General features: G+C 37.4%; 2 protein-coding genes across 2 annotated transcripts in view; one reads left to right on the plus strand and one right to left on the minus strand.

The window, feature by feature from the left end:
* The first annotated feature begins 594 nt into the window (after positions 1-594).
* Positions 595-9,201, plus strand: Nop56 (Nop56 ribonucleoprotein). Its single transcript, XM_088258762.1, has 9 exons — positions 595-674; positions 1,633-1,840; positions 2,584-2,751; positions 3,700-3,898; positions 4,532-4,795; positions 5,570-5,724; positions 7,060-7,230; positions 8,384-8,565; positions 8,697-9,201. The coding sequence occupies exons 1-9, from the start codon at positions 672-674 to the stop codon at positions 8,850-8,852; spliced, it is 1,506 nt and encodes a 501-aa protein (XP_088114888.1). The 5' UTR covers positions 595-671; the 3' UTR covers positions 8,853-9,201.
* A 53-nt stretch (positions 9,202-9,254) lies between these two features.
* Positions 9,255-20,099, minus strand: part of alphaCOP (coatomer subunit alpha) — a 28,981-nt gene continuing 18,136 nt past the window's right edge. Inside the window, exons 12-18 of the mRNA XM_088258761.1 lie at positions 19,256-19,453; positions 18,292-18,473; positions 16,741-16,912; positions 14,947-15,167; positions 13,236-13,411; positions 10,836-11,051; positions 9,255-10,066 (exon numbers count right to left, since the gene is read on the minus strand). Of these exons, the coding sequence (XP_088114887.1) occupies positions 9,600-10,066; positions 10,836-11,051; positions 13,236-13,411; positions 14,947-15,167; positions 16,741-16,912; positions 18,292-18,473; positions 19,256-19,453 (1,632 nt within the window). The 3' untranslated portion in view covers positions 9,255-9,599. The remainder of the gene's footprint in view (positions 10,067-10,835; positions 11,052-13,235; positions 13,412-14,946; positions 15,168-16,740; positions 16,913-18,291; positions 18,474-19,255; positions 19,454-20,099) is intronic.

The raw sequence follows: 20,099 nt of genomic DNA on the forward strand, positions 1-20,099 counted from the left end.
GGGGAATCTAATAAAAATAAAAAAAATTCACTAATATTTATTCAATATAACCCTGGACTGGTAACTGAACCGGGAGACCGATATCCTTCCCTTCATGTGTTAACGATCAAGATAATACTGCGTTTATTTGATGCAGTGCCCTATGCACCATTGGGGTGCGGATAAGGGTTTGAAGAAAGAAGAATAATTAATAAAAGAAAAGGTTATAATAACACCCAATTTATTGTACTGAATTTATTAAGCCAATGGTTTTGAAATAGGTACTATACGAGATATCTTCATCCCTCACGAGGTTGAAACAGAAACAGCACAAGGTTGGTTTCTATGTGGTTTGAAGTAAACACTTACTCACCAGATCGAAAAGATCCAAAGGTAGGATAAATCAGTTTGATTTCATCTTATTATCGATTAAGATCACATTACAACAATCGAGTTTAGTGTCGTTAATGTTTACATCGCTTTGTAAAAAAATGTGAAACACTCTCATTTTTTGAAGAGTAGGTAGGTACCAATTTCATTATTTGTCAGATTGGTATACCTGAAATATATATGTCAATAGAACGTCACTCTCTCTGTCTTGGCTGTTCTCTGTCTATGATAAATTTCCTATTTTTACCACGTGTGGACGCTGTGTTTATCTCGTATGGATAGTTAAAAAGAAAGAATTCAATATGGTAAGAAAATAGTCGATTTTATCTTTATTTTCGGTTTTATAATGTTCCCTTTCCTTTATTTGAGGATTTTTTTACTAATTTCTTTTCCCGAGTTTTTTCTCGTATATTTTTTAAAGGTTAGACCGCATGTTATCACTACGCATTTTCAATTTTATGTAAACGCGTGCAATAACAACTGTTTTTATATTAATTTTACTATCCGTTAAATCATTTAGTGTGTTTTTAAAAGGTTTTTTTTCGGTTTCCGTAGTCAAATAATTATATTTGTACCGGGTAGGTTTTGTGGTTAGGAAATAAATATTAAAATAAAGACACGCGTAAGCTATGTTATTAACTTAGAAGCCGAGTTCTAGCTCGATAAAAGCACTGAATATGTGTGTTTTTATTTTTAAATTTGTAATAATCACTAAAATATCAGCAAAATTTACAAAAAATAGGCCTCGAAAATTCAATAATCGTAGAAGTTGTACTTCAAAATATCAGCATGTAAAAAACAATAACATGCATTCTCCTTGTGTAAACATTATAAATTAATAATTTGTTATAGTTTAGCGAGTTTAGCAACCGTGCTGGAGCTCCCGAGTCAATTTCCATCGGTGTTTAAATAAATGTAGTTAATTTTTTTTTTACCAGAATATAGATTCATTATCACCCTGGACTGGCACTACGGGTGCAAGATAACTCCGTATCAATACGGTGCGGTGCATCTTGCGCCGTATAAAAAATATTTTTAAAATGAGAACCGTAGAACGGGACTTCTTGAACTTTGATGTGGCTCAGTACAAAAAATATTTAGATCTGTATTTGGTTTGCAATAATGAACGTTTCGACATGATTCATTGTTTCCCGGATTTTGTATTGTCTTTCTTTTGGAAAACAAACAAGGCAGCTTGTGAATGGTAGCCTAATCACCATACCATGTACCGATTTGTTTACTTATCATTGTCCTTCCCTTCAGCCGGTCAAGTTGATGGTGCTCTATGAGCATGCGGCAGGCTACGCCCTATTCAATGTGCTGGAGTTTGAGGAAGTGGCGACCTTGCTGCCGCAGCTGGAGGCCTCCGTGACTTCGCTGGACCGATTCAACTCCCTCGTGAAGCTGATCGGCTTCCAGCCGTTCAAGACGGCCGTCACGGCGCTGGAGAATATCAACAGTGTCTCGGAAGGTATGTTGTAACTAGAGATCATCGACTAATCATCCACTTTGATATTAGTCATCGGTGACTGAATTAATAAGCTCAACACATTTCGGACGGGTGTTTATTACGCCTGCGGACCGCTGGCGATGAGATTTGATAGTTATGGACACATAGTTAAGACCTTGACAAAGAAATTAAAACATAATATTCAAATAAAAACATTAGATAATTCCTTCTTTTCTTCTGCCTTCGAAATGAGGCTTGCGAAGAAGGTAAAAAAACCCTTTCTGTCCTTAAGCATCAATCGATCGAATGGGTAAAAATACTTTTCCCGTTCTTAATGTGTTTTTTATAAGAAGTTGAGAATAATTTTATATACAGTATTTAAAAAAAAACCTTAACAATTCTGTAAATTTTCTTGTTAAAAGTATCTAAAATTATTATCATTACAAAAAAAAAAAAAAAAATAGTGTGTTTATTTTTTACAAAAATACTTCAATTTCATACTATTTCTGTTAGCCTAAGCGGCTCATTATTAAAAATAGGTATAAGTAGAGTGTGTTCGAACCCAAAAACTCAAGAGTCCGCGACACACCACTGGACCACAACCCGACACAATTATTGATAGGATGTGTTTTCATTGCTTTTATTATTTCCCTCCATCTTTTCTTTCCCAGTGATGGTTTGTTGTTAGGATTGTTCATGTTTTATATGAGAATAATCTTAAATTTTTCATGAATAAAAAAAAATTAGAGATATTTGATTTGTAGGTGTTGTTCCTGAGGATTTGCAACTATTCCTGGATGGAGCACTTCCCAAACCGAGTAAGAGGGCGAAGACCACACTCGGAGTTCTGGATGCCAAACTCGGAGCTGCTATCAGCGAAGTGTTGGGCATCCCTTGCACACACATCGGTGCGGTCCCTGAGATTGTCAGAGGTAAGGCCAAATGACATTTTTTAAATTAAATTTTACTAGGTTAATGAAACCTCTAAGTTGAAGAGCAGAAAGGCGCCTGGTGTTGATGGAATAATAATAATAATAAAACCCTTATCCGCACCCCAATGGTGCATAGGGCACTGCGTCATATAAACGCAGTGTTATCTTGATCGTTTACACATGAAGGAAAGGTGATCAGCCTTCCGCTTCAGGTACCAGTCCAGGGTAATATTGAATAAATATTACAGTGAAAAAATTCACTAATATTTATTTGAACCCCCTGGGAATCGAACCCGGGACCTCCAGAACGGTAGCTGAGCGTGCTGACCATTACACTACGGAGGCGGACAAATGTTGATGGAATACATATCTAAAATACATTAACACATTGTTGTCCGGCCAGTGTTTCATCAACTTATTTTTGAGTATAATTATAACTTGAGTATAATTATACTCAAAAAGTCTGACGAGTAACCGCAAACCCAATTCCGATCTGTACAATGTTTTTTGGCGTCTCTCGCGCTCTACCAACAGTGTGTAAAAGACCCTTTAAGCGTTTCTTGCAAACAATTTGTTAAGAGTAGTATGAACAAAATCTTCTTCCCCCTTTTTCACCTACTTTGAAAAGTTCGCAGTCAAAATCAATTTTTTTAATTCCCCTGGAGTCAACCTACTTAAAAAGCACTTAGATGTTTTTTTTAAGCTACAGTGCATGAGATGAGCTCACCACCAAAGCCCTCGAGCCTTCCTATAATCAAATAGTAATAATCTTCTTTAAAACCTCATCCGCACCCAATGGTGCATAGCGCACTGCATTATATAAACGCAGTGTTATCTTGATCAATAACACATGAAGGAAAGGTGATCAGCCCTTTGCAATAATAATAAAATGCCAATAATAGTTTTCTACATGTTTGTATGGTTTTGCTGCATTATGGACGTTTCCAGGAATCCGTCACCACTTCCCGAAGCTGGTGAAGGGCTTCACCAGCAAGACTGCGGCTGTGGCGCAGCTGGGCTTGGGGCACTCCTACTCCCGCGCCAAGGTGAAGTTCAACGTGCACCGAGCCGACAACATGATCATACAGTCCATCGCTCTCCTCGACCAGCTGGACAAGGATATTAATACATTTTCTATGCGGATAAGGTTGGTAGCTTTTTTTGTACCTGTCTCTTAGTCAGGATAACCGCAACACCAGCACGTAATCAACACCACAATCATAGGCCATTCATATACTTTATTCTTCTTCTTCAAACCCTTGTCCGTACCCGATGGTGCATAGGGCACTGCAACATATAAATGCAGTGTTTTCTTGATTATCCTTAACACATGAAGGATAGGTCGGCTGTCCAAACTCAAAACACAGTAAGGGACATTTTTTTTGTAGTACTGTTTTTGTACTACTTTTTTTTAGTACTTTTTTGTAGTTTTTTTTTGCATTTTTGGACAAAGTAGATTCTACTTACTACAAACGTACTACAAAAAAATGTCCCTTACTGTGTTTTAAGTTTGGACAGCCGAGGTGATCAGCCCTCTGCTTTTGGTACCAATCTACGGTAATATTGAATAAATATAAAAGTGAAAAAATCACTTATTTATTTGACCACCCCCTGGGAATTGAACTCGGGACCTTCAGTACAGTAGCCGAGCGTGCTGATCATTACACTACAGAGTTGGACATTAATATACTTACATCTACAAAAAAAAAATGTGTATTGTTGTCGTCTCAAAATTGTCTCAAAATATCTTCAACTGACCGACGTAATCCTTATATTCCAGAGAGTGGTACTCCTACCACTTCCCGGAGCTGATCAAGATAGTCCCCGACAACTACTTGTATGCCAAGGTGGCCGAGCACATCAAGAACAGGAAGGACCTGAGCGAGGAGTCGCTGGAGCCGCTCACCGACATCCTGATGGACGGAGACAAGGCGCAGGCCATCCTGGACGCCTCCAAGATGTCCATGGGGATGGACATCTCGCCCGTGGACCTCATCAACATCGAGATGTTTGCCGGGCGACTTGTCAAGCTTAGCGAATACAGGTAACACACGTGAACCATGTCAAATACAGTAAACAACCCTATAGCAGGGGCCGTGGAGTAGTTGGGTAGACTCTCGACTGCAAACCAGGCGTCGCGGGGTTGATTCCCGTCAAGTGCAAAATAAATTCAAGACAGATTTATTTTCAATTGGTCTGGGTATTTGTGATGAATTTTTCACATTTACCTTTACTTACCATCCTACCTGCAGACAAGCCTCTAAAATAGAAGCTTGCTGGTTATTATATACAAATCAGGATCAATGTCTATTGTTTAACCCGTTAACCGGGCGGGACGCATAAATACGTCAAACGTAAACAATATTGGGTACGGGTAGGACATATGAATACGTCCTTGAAATATATGTTTATTATATTATATATATATGGACGTATATTTTTCGAACAACAAAGGTATTAGTCATCCATACATGTCTCGACATGAATTTAAGACACGGAGTGAATCAGTATTCGCGCCCGTTACAAGTTGCGTAATTGGACAGCGGACCGCCTGGTTAACAGGTTATGCAAGCTTTATTTATAACTATAACCAAGTATCTAATATGCACCAATTAATATAAGAACAAGTCAGTTTCGCTTTGAATGAATGCACTTATGTGTTTTTTTTTTAATGAATGTAATATACGAGTATATGGTATGTATGTACGAATGTATTGATAATACCTTTAAGGCCCAGCATTCGTTAATTCGCATCTTATATATGTAGCTTCCTATCACAGTGTGCGTATTATGTAATAATATATGTTGAAATTTGCAGAAAACAGATATCCGAGTACCTGCACAAGAAGATGAACGGCGTGGCTCCCAACCTGGCCTGCCTCATCGGGGACCAAGTGGGAGCTCGCCTCATCTCCAAGGCTGGCAGCCTGACCAACCTCGCCAAATTCCCCGCCTCCACTGTGCAGATTCTGGGTAAACAAATGAACCATACCAATTTCGAACCTTTTTTCACATCTTTTGTTAATACTATAGCATGTTTGGTTATAATGTTGGAAAAAAAATAGGGTATTATCACTCTACAGGAAAATCTAATTTAACATACTTGACCTTTAAAGGATTGTTTAAGACTCGTTTTGTGTTTATAACAGCCGATATAATCAATATTTTCATTCATCATTTTCTTTAGCGAAATTTGCCTTTGTAAAACGTTTTTGTAAGTTGATAACCAACGACGTCACAGAAACGAATCCACACTACTTCTATTACAGCTCTATAAAGCATAAATACATAAAGGGATACGCCCCATAACGCACCCGATGACATCAAATTTGGTGACATAGAGCGGTGTCCGTTTTGTCGTTTGAATTTTATATTCGAAACCAAAAGTTTATATTCAAACCCGTAGATGGAAGCATCTGTAGCTTCCGAAACTAGTCGTAACAATATAATTATCAAGTGGTAAAAAACAATTTATAATTTGGTTATAATGTCGAAACAATAATTATATAGTTATCTATATTCAATTCAATTCAATTCAATTTATTTATTTATATTAACATACACTTTACAAACTTAAATTTAAATTGTATACATTAACTAAAATAAGCAAGAATACTATTGCTAAAGGTGTAGAAGAATCCCGCTTCGGAAAACTCCTTCAGACACATGGAACAGATCAATATCCAATGAGATATTGCTCAACATAGAGGTAGCTCTTCCTACAGGCATAACCATCGGCAGGTTGGTTCTGTGTATAGGAATGTGAAACAATCTATGTCGACGCTGTCTAAGTAACTATCGGGAACATACAGACCAATGTTCCAGATAATTTCAGGATTATCGATCACCAACGGATAAAAATGCGATCAACAATGGATAAAATACGATCAACAATGGATAAAAATGCGTAATCAAATACACATTCCTTCTACATAGTCTCTAAACTATTGTAGCCAAGCATACCCTGGAGAAACTCGGTCAGGTAGAGCCAAGGATAATAGCCGTACTCTCTCATGTAGAGATACCACAGAAACTTCTTTTGGACTTTCTCTACTATAAGAGAGTACTTAAGCTCGTGTGGGCCCCAAATCATCGAGCCACTCTCGAGTCTACTTCGCACAAAGGAGTTATAAAGAGTTCTCAGCATGCGGGTATTTTTGAAAACCCTGGCAGTACGCAGAACAAATCCTAGCATTTTCAATGCATTACCACTGACTGCCTCTATGTGATTGTGAAATGTCTATAATATAGATCTTGTATTTTATCTGGATATGTAGTAATAATTATTCTTAAAATTGTTTTAAACAGGTGCGGAGAAGGCTCTGTTCCGAGCCCTGAAGACGCGCGGCAACACTCCCAAGTACGGATTGCTGTACCACTCTTCGTTCATCGGTCGCGCCGGCCTCAAGAACAAGGGACGCATCTCCCGCTACCTCGCAAACAAGTGCTCCATTGCATCCAGGATTGACTGCTTCGCTGGTGAGTAATACTAACTGTCATACTGCTTCTGCTTAGGTAGGCGGACATTGGCCATATGTCGGTAGTGTAATATCAAAGAGGTATATCTGTCAAATTTTTCATTTTCTTCCACAAAATGTCTAATATAGTGTATTCCATAATCTGGCAAAAGGATTTAGCTGTAGTTGCAATACTTATTTAGTTTTATTAAGATATGCACAAATAAAAAAACATAAAACAAATGAGTTATTTCATTTCATAAGTTTGTTTTTGCTCTCCTGTAAAATTTGGTCTGAGACAGATATTGTACTCCTTTGTCTTTACACTACCCATGTGTGCCATCGCGTGGGTTGACCTGCGTGAAAAGCCACATACAAGGTGTATACAACTTGACAATGCGAGCTTTCTTGTTTCATAGTCACAACTTCAGATATTCACCCTTTCACCTCAAATTCACACAAAATTAATCACGTGGCCACTGTGCATGTGTGTAAAGTCGGCTAATGTTTTCATTGCTAGGTAGCAAAATGAAAAGAATTTGATAAAAGCATAATAATTTTAGTAAAAGTTTGCCAACACATTGTTTACGGCAAATCGTCTCACATACCGTTGGTAAAGAACAAGAGACACTTACACTTACTTTTGGTAGAGCACGAGACGCTAAAAAACATTGTACAGATCGGATTTGGGTTTGCGGTTATTTGTGATTAGTTAATGAAAAAACCACCCAACAACATTGTTGTCTAATTAGAAGAAAAATAATTTGCAATTAAGTCTTGTCTAAACTTTGTATATTATAAAACTTTCGATAATGCAATGTGACAATATATCCCGAAATTAAAAATACAATTTTGACAAAAGAAAATATTCATTGCGAAATCGGAAAGAAAATTTTTGACAGGCAAATTGTCAATTGAATCCACTACCTCAACTGGCAGTTTGCGCCATGCAGTCTCGGTGCCCATAATAGGTATGACCAATCGCGGAGCTTTAACTTGTCTATCTAAATTTTAAATCTATCACTATTGAATGCATATAAAATACTGTAAATAGTAATAGATGAAACATTTTGCATTAATTTTCTAAATAGTCCATGACTCAAACAAGGTAACGGTTTGTCTATGCCATTGTTTTAGTCCATTTGGCGGCTGTATAACTCCATTTTTATTTCCAGAATTGCAGTCGTCTGTATTTGGTGAGAAGTTGAAACAGCAAGTGGAGGACCGTCTCAAGTTCTACGAGTGCGGAGATGTTCCTCGGAAGAATGTGGATGTGATGAAGGAGGCCATGGAGGAGGCAGCTTCGGCTGTCATTACCAACGGGGAGGAGGAGGGAGACAAAAAGAAGAAGAAAAAGGTGAAACAACTCGATATTTTTTCAATTTCACTAAATATTTTTTTTTATTATTATTGTTGGAAATGGAAGTGCAGGAAGTGTGTTATTGAACCAGATCTAGTATTGACTTGTGAAACTTGTTTTGGTTTCAGAATAAAAAGCGAAAACATTCGGAAGTCGATCAAGCAGATGCCGATGAGTCTCTACAGAATGGAAATGGCACCGAAAATGGTGCAAATCTAGATGAGACAGTAGGAGAACCCAAGAAGAAGAAGAAAAAGAAGAATAAAGATAAAAATGGAGAATAAACTACCTCAATACATATTTTTACTAGACTGTTAATTGAACTACATTACTTTTTAACTATAACATTACTGACAATAGAAAAATGATCTTTATCCAAATTTAAAATCCAGATTAAATAAATACATAATGTGCAGAGAGTGATTGAATTTATGGATGCTGAAAGTCTGTGATTTCGAGTTCTTCGTTTTATTAGGAATTACTTAGTTTTTAAAGACTAAAGCGTGAATATTTCGGAAAGTATGTTCTAGAGAAAAAAAATATTTTTATTATTAAACTGTATTGTGTAAAGTTTTTGGATTGTTTAATAATGCTGTTACATTATTTCAATGTAAAATACATAATTTTGATTTAGTTGAGTTTTTTTTCTGTTTTTCCTATTACGTTGTGAAAATAAAACACCAGCATGATTTTCATTTTTAACATTTTATTTTTATATATGTATATTATAATTATTTTAAACGATATCGGATAATTAGCCATCGGATAAAATTCATGGCATAAAAAAGAAATGACTGTCTTTTAAACATCAAATGTAAATTTCTCCATGTATATACAAAACGCAACGGAGTAAAAAAAACAACATTTCGGAAATCTTCCACACTACAAAAATATTTTATGCACTCGTAATGGCTCCTGGTGTTATACTTCATTCATAAAATAACTCATCTTCTCTACGCTTACAATAATAAGCAGAAATGCTATTGAAAAATGCATCTAGCGGTATGTCGTGCGTCTAGAGGTATAACTAGTTATCTCGAGTGAAACTGAATTGCGGAGATTCTCAGTCCGATGCAGTCTTTACCGATCTCGGCGACGTTGCAGATGGAACAAGTATGTCCCCGGTATTCCGGAAGGAAGCTAGCTCCGCAAAGGCTGCATTTCTCTTCGGGCTTTCCTCTATAAATGGGTTTATAGCTGATCCCGCAAATATTGAACGGATTGTGTTCATCGTATGCCAGTTTGTGTTCGTCTACAGGGTTTTTATCGCAAGCCTGCAAGACCTTTCTGGCTTGTTGAGCCACTTCGGGTTTGGGCCCGAGTTCCAGGAGCCTTCTGGCAAATGACGCGGCGGTTTTGAAGTTCTTCAGTTTGAAGAACATGTTGAGGGCTGTTCGGAGAGTGAGGATCTGATGGACGGGCTGGAGGCGGCAGTGGGTGAAGTATGCGGCCAATTCGCAGTTGCGTTTCTGTTCATCCAGTGAAGCTTTGGGTAAACCTGGAAAAATGAAAATAGTCATTAAATTCAATAAATATCAAGTATTAAGCATGCTTCGTTTGGTACAATTAGTAATCGGAAGAAAAAATCAAAGGTTTGTTCATTTGAATTCGAGGAGCAGAGTACATTAAAAGCTTATTTATTTAATTTGAAGGGGAAAAAAGAACAATTTTTCATATACAAATCAGTGTTTTCCTATTTCTATTTATTTTTTAAAATGATTTACATTAGTTATTTTGTTCGCTGCCTTTATTTTATTGATAATTTTTATCAATTTCTATTTATTTTCTATGTAAATCAGTTAAAAATATAAAAATACAAATTGAACATCACATTGTAGTTCATTGGTATAACGTTTACCATTCTGCCTGTGATCAAGCATCCATACCATTTGATTTTTGTAATTTGATATGCATTTTAGGGATTTTGAATTAAGTGTTGTTTCTGGTCTGTGCCACCGGATAAGTTTTTTTATTTATTTTTATTTTTAAAGGAATAACCCGCAAAGCGTCTATTTTAGATGCTTTTCTGCAGGTAGGTTAGTAAAGATAGGGAAGGTAAATGTGAAAAGTACATCACAAATACCCAGACCAATTGAAAATAAATCTTTCTTGAATTCATTTTGCAATTGGCGGGAATCGAACCCGCAACGCCAGTTTTGCAGTTGAGCGTCTACCCACTACGCCACGGCGCCTGCCGATTAAGTGTTCAGAGAAAATCTCGGTGTTATTTGAGATTAAATGTGGCGGGACAGCCAGCAGGGACTCACACTTGCGGACGGTCTCCATCTGCAGGCCGAGCACGTACTCGCGGCAGATCTGCAGCAGCTGCTGGGCCTCGGCCACGTCCTGCTTGGTGTCCACCACCAGCAGCGGCACGGCCAGCAGCGCGCCCTGCAGCTTGTCCACGGCCTCCGAGAACTTGCCCGCCGTGGTCAGCTGGTAGCACTGCTGCAGCTCCGTGACCAGGCTGCTCAGCGTTATGGCTGGACAAAGACAACAATCTTTACATGTGTGCGCTCGCTGTTCTACAGGATAATCCTAAAGTGTTTACATCTTCAAGGAATGATACACGCTTTGCCATGAGACAACAAGTCACTCACTCCTTTCAACAACGTCATGTAATATCATAAAACTTGATTTTTCAGGAGATCGTTTTTAAAGTTTAAAAATATAATAAAATGTAATAAAAATAAATATCAAGCCACTTATTGAACTATTTACTGTGCAACAGATCGTTTTAGTTAAAGCCTGAAGGTTTTTTTTTCCATTTGAAAAATATGTAGTATATTTTAAAAAATTATTTAACAATACCTTTTCATCAAAATGCAAAAACAACACTTTTTGCCCCGTAGCAGGTAAATATTAAGTTAAAAATATGTCACTTTTGCTGGGATATAGTACATTTTCTGGGCATTCCGAAAACATGCACAACTGGAAATTGTCGATGCGAAGTGTACACACCGCTTTACACATTGCAATTTTTGTCACTCCGGCAATTTAAGGCAATTACTCTTCCGCCTATAAATATTCTTGTAACGGCACCCTATGGTGCATAAGGCGCTGCATCATATCAACGGAGTGTTATCTTGATTGTCAATTGTACGAAGGCAAGACGATCAGTCCTGCGCTTCTTGCACCAATCTGGGGTGGTATTAAGTAAATAGGAGAGTGAAAATCGTTATTTATTATGACCTCCCTGGGAATCGAACCCGGGACCTCGAGCGCGGTAGCCAAACACGGTTACCACTACATTTCTTCTTTTTATACATAGACAATATACACACAAAAAACTATTTGTACCATATAAGATTGTATATAAATATTGTTATTAAATTTTATTCATTTTAGTAATAAATTTTTACATATTTATCGGATAATATATTTTTTTGTATATAAAAACCATTGTTAACTTTGTGGCATGGTAATATAACACTCTCCTTATCAGTCATTGTTCACTTTGTGTAATACCACTTAAAAACACTACATCATGACTGCCAATTTCTAAATCATTCCATCATCGGGTCAAATGTAGACATCATTTTAATGGATAAATTAATATGGTGACCTCTCATGTGTACCGGTAGAACAATGCACCTCAGGATATTCAGACATAACAACCACGTATATAGCAAGCGCAGTCCGTCCATACATGCTGTGGATGCTCCGCATCCCTTGCATTTTAGAGTAAAAAGATTTAAACTTCTATCTATTTTGATATTTCTACAGCGACCATATTATGTTCTTTTTACAAAAACAGCGCTGTACAAAATCATACAAATATTTTTATTATAATAGAACGTGAACGTCCCGTCTCAGCGTACGCGCAACGAGCGACACGATACAAAGATCGCGGGCGAGTCTAAATACACACACATTCTCAAATACTGTGAAACGCGTAAAAAGCATGTAAACAAGCAATACTGGATGCGATTTGTAAACCGCGTGCACAATGTCAGAACTTGAGTCCTTTCCGCGCATGCGCACTGAGACCCCCAAGTCAACATCCATATCAACTTTATACGACATTAATGACAGCATCCGACATACAAAAAACGCCTTAAATACTAATGCGTATAATGAACAGAATAGCGAGTGTTTTTGCCTAGAATTTTCACTCATGAATTGAAATTATAGTAACTTTAAACATAAAGAGTAAATCCACTCACAAGTAGGCATAGGCTATGAAACTTATAAAGTTGAAGCCTGAGTAGGGACATGATAAACGGTGTTGCATAAGCCGTAGCTAGATTTCAGAGTCACTTGGACGTTAGGTAATTCAAAAAAATAAAAAATAAATAACAGAATCACATACTCTATTGGATTGTTCTTAGTGCGCGCGTTGCTTTGACAGTTTACTTTCGAGCTTGAAGACTGAAGTCAAACTGTTATTGAATATTATTAACCTGCGATTTACTTAATAATTTAAATAAATAAAAATGAATCAATGATATTTTGTATCTGTAATTATTGAGTTTTGGATATGTGGAGATGGCGTCTAGATGTGCATATTTGATATCTAGTACGTAGTAAGTACGAGTATAAACATTTGATGTCCAGCATCCCTTCTACAATAAGTCACCGACCGCCACTGCATTTTACGTTTTGTTAGTTGGTCATTTTCTCCCGTACGACTACGATATAGGAGTGGTCAGTTTGGAGGAACTTACTGAAGCAGGGCAGGCCATTCTTGGGCGTGGCTTCCTTCCAGTTCCTCTGCAGGTGGTGCGTGAGGGGCGGCAGGCCCCACAGGCCCGGGAAGGTGAGGCTGGCCCCCGAGAAGATTTGCATGAACAGCGACTTGTACGGGGCGAAGTTCACTATCCCCACCTGCTGGTTCAGTAGCCTGACAACAAATATTCGAAATTAATTAACTCATTAACCTTTTAAATGCCGGAAGGTGTTTATATGGCCGTATCCAGCAAGCTGTGATTTTTAACAAAAATGAAACCTAAAAAACAATTCATTAATATTGCAGATACAAAGGATATTACAAAAACTTACCAAATATATAGACCGTGTAGCGTTTGAGCTACCGTTTACTCAGAAAAACACAATTTTTAAATATTCAGGGTTGTCACAACTTGATACAGAAAAAACAAACATATTTATAAATGTAGTGGAATATAACTGTGTTAATAAAATAGATGTTTATTCATTTTAGATGAGAAAAAGGATTAAACTATATGTTAATATTGCACGAAAATTTAAAGTCATAAAAAAACTAGTCGGTAACCCTGTATCAAAGACCATCAGTAAAAGCTTTTAGAAAGATGACTGTAACATTGATTATACCAGTAGATTTTTATATTTTAGGGTTTCTTGATCTTTCTAATAGATAGTAATAAAAAAAAATCCAATCGGATTTGATATTGGCTTGCAACAAGCTCAAAGGAGAGCGCATTTCGTATGGCCGGCCTGGCGAGCACGACATTGGAAAGCGCGTTAACGCGCTCGTGGCAGCAAACCGGTGGATAGATTTGGCATTTAGAGTAAACCCCCCTACAACATTGAGATACATAGGTACCCCTTTATCTTAGGGAAAATTTGGAAAGGTTAATGTTTTTAATTGTATTTTTACATTTGAACTAGCAGGAAATGACTAAAATGAGTCATTTAAAATTAAAATACATCTTAAAAACCTTAATCCTTTAAAACGTCCCTTCTGATAACGCGGTACCTGTCTAACGTTTTAGAGAGGTTTACTGTAATTTGTAGAGCTCTATTTTAATTTAAATATTAAAAATTATAATCAAACACTGATTTTTAGAGTCTACTAAATTGTCTCTCTCTCTCTTTCTAACCCTTATCCGCACCCAATGGTCCATAGGGCACTGCATCATATAAACACAGTGTTATCATGATTGTAAACACATGAAGGAAAGGTGACCAGCCCTCCGCTTCAGGTACCAGTCCAGGGTAATATTGAATAAATATCAGAGTGGAAAAATCATTAATATTTATTTGACCCCCCTGGGAAGCGAACCCGGGACCTCCAGAATGGTAACCCAGCGTGCTGACCATTACACCACAGAGGCAGACAAAATTACTACTAAAATACTGCCAAATTGTAATTTATTATTCAAAAAAGTTGATGGTAGAAAACAACAATAGTCCCAATAGCAGATACTTTTATAATATCTTTTGGAACCTCTAGGACATGGGTGGCCAACCTTATCAGCAGCCAGGCCAGATTTGAGAAATGACATTTTACATCGGGCCGTAAAACAAGATTTCTTCTATTATTCAAAGCAAACATCTTCTGAGAGATCGCATTTCGACTGCATTCAGTCTACTTTCATCCTTCTTTTGCCAACTCCATGTTCACTTCCATACATTAGAGTCTAATCATAATTCATCTAATGATGAAGTAATCCAAACCTAGCCGCAGTCTCGAAGGACCCTGCCGCAATGTGGTCGGCCGGCAGCTGAGAGTTCTCCGGCCAGATGTTCTCGGCGGTGCGTCCGCGCGTGGGTGCGGAGAAGTAGGCCTCCCCGGCCGCGGCCGCCGCGCCCCCGGCGGGCAGCAGCTCCTCGGGCAGTTCCAGCTCCTCGTCCACCTCCCACCCGGCGCCCTCGGACCCGGCGCCCGCCTCTCCACCCTGAATTATTAAATTATACAGTCTCAATGAGTAAACCAGCATATATTCCGCATCCTGTGTCTTTTCTTTATTATATCCCTTATCTAAAGTGAAAAATCACTTATATTTATTTAACCCCCCTTGGGATTCGAACCCGGGACCTCCAGTATGGTAGCTTGAGCATGCTGACCATTACACTACAGAGGCGGAAAATACCTTTTAACAACATCATCTGCTTCTTCTTATCCATATCCACCCATTGGAATTGCATTTAATAATTACAATTTAGTGTGCATTGTGTACAGCTGTTAAAATATCTCTTAATTTTTTTTTCAAACCCTTATCCGCACTCAATGGTGCATAGGGCACTGCATCGTATTGACGCAATGTTATCTTGATTGTTAATTATATGAAGGCAATGTGATTACTTCTGCGCTTCAGGAACCAGTCCAGAGTAATATTAAATAAATATTATAGTGTAAATTCACTAATATTTATTCAAATATCCCTTATAGAATAAAATAACTGCGTAATTTTTTCCACATTAATTTTATTTGACCAGCAACCGGTTTTCGTCGTAACCGACATCATCACACTGGTGTGAGGCTAGACAAAATTATATACACAACAAGACAGGAGTTGAAAACCATGATTTTATATAATTTTTCTGACAAAATGAATTTAAATTCAATGAGTTTAAATACTGTTTTATATGTAATAATAATTACATGTAAGTTATGGTAGAGGTTTTAGGCAAGATTTGTATAATTATATGTTAGAACAGTTCCAGCAAGAAATGTAAGTACAAAACTTTATATATATATATATATATATATATATATATATATATATATATATATATATATATATATATATATATATATATATATATATATATATATATATATATATATATATATATATATATATATATATATATATATATATATCTTAGCAGCAATCATGTAATTATCTTGAATATGATACAACGAAGGACTGAGATGGTCCCAAGAGAAAACAGTAAATATGGGAGTAGAACATACTTCAATATATGGTTTCCAGCATTTTTAATTTGATGCCGAGGGAGGTAAGGGGTAAAATAAAATATGGACCAAAGGCAAAATAATAAAATGGGTAAAATTAAAAGTGAATACTGTGAAAATTGTAAAACACTTTAAATTTTTAGTTTTTTGTATGTCGAATTCGAACCCTTATCTGCACCCCAATGGTGCATAGGGCACTGCATCATATAAACGCAGTGTTATCTTGATCGTTAACACACAAAGGAAAGGTGATCACCCCTCCACTTCAGGTATCAGTCCAGGGTAATATTGAATAAATATTAAAGTGAAAAATCACATTTATTAGACCCCCCTCTGGAAATCGAACCCGGGACTTCCAGAATGGTAGCCGAGCGTGCTGACCATTACACTACGGAGGCGGACGGTTTTTTGTATGTATATTTTGTTAAAATATATGAAAATAACGTATGTAAATAGAACTCTACCGTTAAGACACATAAGGAGGCTTGGCTTGGTGGGTCTCTGCAGCATCTGAATGGCTGAGAAAATCTAACAAACTGAATGTAATTCACCTCTGGTTTTTCGTCTCCCTCTAGGATATCATCGTCATCATCTCCCCAGGCGGCGCCGACTTCTCCTTGGGCCGCAGCATCAGGTCCCAGCATGTCGGAGCTCTCGGTGGCTGCCAGGGCGGACTGGACTCCGGAAGGCCCTCTGGCCATCATCTGACCTTCGAAGAAGCCTCTGAAATAAAAAGATAAAATTGCATTATTACCTTTCAATAGTGAAAAAAACTATTATAATACCTATACCAGGGGTTCCCAAAGTGTGCACCGCGGCGCCTTGGTGCGCCGTAGAAAGTAAAGCGGGGCGCCGTGAGTCGATCCTCTATCATTATCCGAAACCACAAATATTTTCTTTTTTGTTGTTAATTTTTGTGCCTATCTACCCAACTACTATTATTGTAGGTACCTATTTCTTTGGACTATAATATATAAAGGACCTTTCATTAAGTGCTTTCTATCTTTAAATTTAAATTTTAAGTGTGCGTCGGAGATGTAGCATCAACAATATATAAGCTATATATGTAGTCACTATATCTATTCCAAATAGCTTACTAATTGTAGGGCACCGTGACAAAATACTAAACTTGTAAGTGCGCCGCGGGCTGAAAAATATTGGGAACCCCTGACCTATACAGTTTGTGTATTAAGCCTTGTTTATATTGCATTGGGTATTACTGAATTAATTGAAATGCATTCCTCATTCTGAGGTCTGCTGGCATATTTTTTATTAGTTCTGTATGTTGAAAACATACTCAGTAGCTGAGCAGCATTTATAATTCTTCTTCTAACCCTTATAGGCACCCAATAGTGCATAGGGCACTGCATCATATAAACCCAGTGTTATCTTGATTGTTAACGAAGGAAAGGTGATCAACCTTCCGTTTCAGGTGCCAGTCCAGGGTCATATAAAATAAATATAATATTGAAACATCGCTAACATTTATTTCAACCTTCTTAGGAATTAAACCCGGGACCTCCAGCATGGCAGCCTACCGCGATAGCCACTGCACTATGGAGGCAGAGTTATTGATTATAGGGACTTAAAAAAATCCCTTCATATTTAGAGTATATGTACTACATTTTAAATTGTTGGGTAACATATCCAAAATTAAACAAGGTTATTGGATTGAATTCTACTTTTATTTACATATATGATATGTGACGCATTTTGTCTTATTAAGACATTATCAAACACTCTAGTAATCTTCTCTTAATAAGATGAAATGCGTTAGTATTATCATATATGTTAATGTAAATAAAAGTAGAATTCAATCCAATAACCTTGTTTAATTTTGGATGTATTACCCAACAATTTAAAACGGAATTCTACCAACTGTCACAAGTTGCTATAAATATATTACATTTAATATTTACCCTCATTGATGACACTGTATCATGAATGAGGATGAAGGATATGGTATTATTATGACTGACACTGTATCACAAATGAGGATGAAGGATATGGTATTATTATGACTGACACTGTATCACGAATGAGAATGAAGGATATGGTATTATTATGACTGACACTGCATCATGAATGACGAAGCATATTACCTGGAGACCGTCAGCAGCGGCCAGTTGGCCTGCGCCTTGTGCACCGGCAGTGGGGGCCGGATGAACCTGGCTCCAGGCAGCAGCTTCGGCAGCTTGTCCTCCTCCACCTCCATCCCGGAGCGCACCTGCTCCGACTCCTCCTGCAGTCCGTGCGTGATGGCCGTCATGTACGCCAAGGTTTTCTGGAAACACACATGTCCCCGGAAGAGTGAGTATATTTTCTATTTAACCAGACTGAGCCACGGCAACGAATACGCTGGGTAAAGCTAGTAACTATATTATTTACATTTTCCTTATCATTCATCGTTCATTTTGTATAATACCACTATAAAGCGGTATTACACAAAGTGAATGATGAATGATAAGGAGTGTTATTCTTCTTCTTCTCGAAATCCACACCCCAATGGTGCATAGGGCACTGCATCATATAAACGCAGTGTTATCTTGATCATTCACACATGAAGGAAAGGTGGACAACCCTCCGCTTCAGGTACAAGTTCAGGGTAGTATTGAATAAATATAAGAGTGAAAAAATCACTTATATTTATTTGACCCTCCCTGGGAATCGAACCTCCAGGACCTCCAGAACGGTAGCCGAGCATGTTGACCATTACAATACGGAGGCGGACAAAAGTGTCGGCATAGATTGTTTCACATTCCTATACACAGGACCAACCTGCCGATGGTTATGCCTGTAGGAAGAGCTACCGCTATGTTGAACAATATCATATTGGATGTTGATCTGTTCCATGTGTCCGAAGGAGTTTTCCGAAGCGGGATTCTTCTACACATTTAACAAGAGTCTTCTTGCTTACTTTTTAATATATATATATTTTTTAATGTTTACGCCTTAAATGTTAGTTTGTAATGTTTATATTAATTATTGAATAAATTGAAATTGAGAAATTGAAAGACCGTAGACCTAGAGCCCCAAGTAATGTGCCAGGTGGGCACTGTCCATTACCTGTCCACAATTGTTGAGGATCCTGAATCTCTCCTTGGGGTCCCCGAGTTGCAGCGCGGTCTGGAAGTGCGCGGAGTTGTCCTTGCGAATCTCCGCAATCTTCATCATCTTCTTGAGTTTCTCCAAGTTCCCGGTGACCAGGTACAGGAAGGACAGCTTCTCGAAATTCTTGGTCCGCTGATAGCACATCTCTACAATCTGCAAAATGGAAGCAAAACGTCATTTCAGATAGACCTCGAAGAATATGGATACCTCGGAAGATTTTAATACTCCATTTTTCTTAAACTCATTCTGCTTTCATCAAGTTTTACATATTACAGTAAACCCTGACGAACCCTGTCATTTCTGATAAACCTCGAAGAATATTGATACCTGGGAAGATTTTAATACTCCATTTTTCTTAACCTCATTCTGCTTTTATCAAGTTTTACATATTGCAGTAAACCCTGACGAAACCTGTCATTTCTGATAAACCTCGAAGAATATTGATACCTCGGAAGATTTTAATACTCCAGTTTTCTTAAACTCATTTTGCTTTCATCAAGTTTTACTTATTACAGTAAAACCTGACAAAAGTATCGCATTATCGGAGCGAAAGTTATAGGGGGTTAATGTTTTAAATTGTATTTTTACATTTAACCAGCAGAAATGACTGAAATGAGTCGTTATTTAGTTTATTTTTTCTTTTATTTCTTTTCTTTATTTTTATTTGTTTTTTATTGTAATTTTAATTTTATTTTATAAAAAAATGTTGTAAAACATATATGGCTGACTAAGTATTGCACCCACCATTTAGTCAAACTAGAATAAAGATTTATTATTATTATTATTAAATTAAAATACA

This window comes from Brachycentrus maculatus, unplaced genomic scaffold (assembly GCF_059751285.1).
Source record: "Brachycentrus maculatus isolate JH-2025_06_01 unplaced genomic scaffold, ASM5975128v1 h1tg000102l, whole genome shotgun sequence".
Classification (NCBI taxonomy): domain Eukaryota; kingdom Metazoa; phylum Arthropoda; class Insecta; order Trichoptera; family Brachycentridae; genus Brachycentrus; species Brachycentrus maculatus.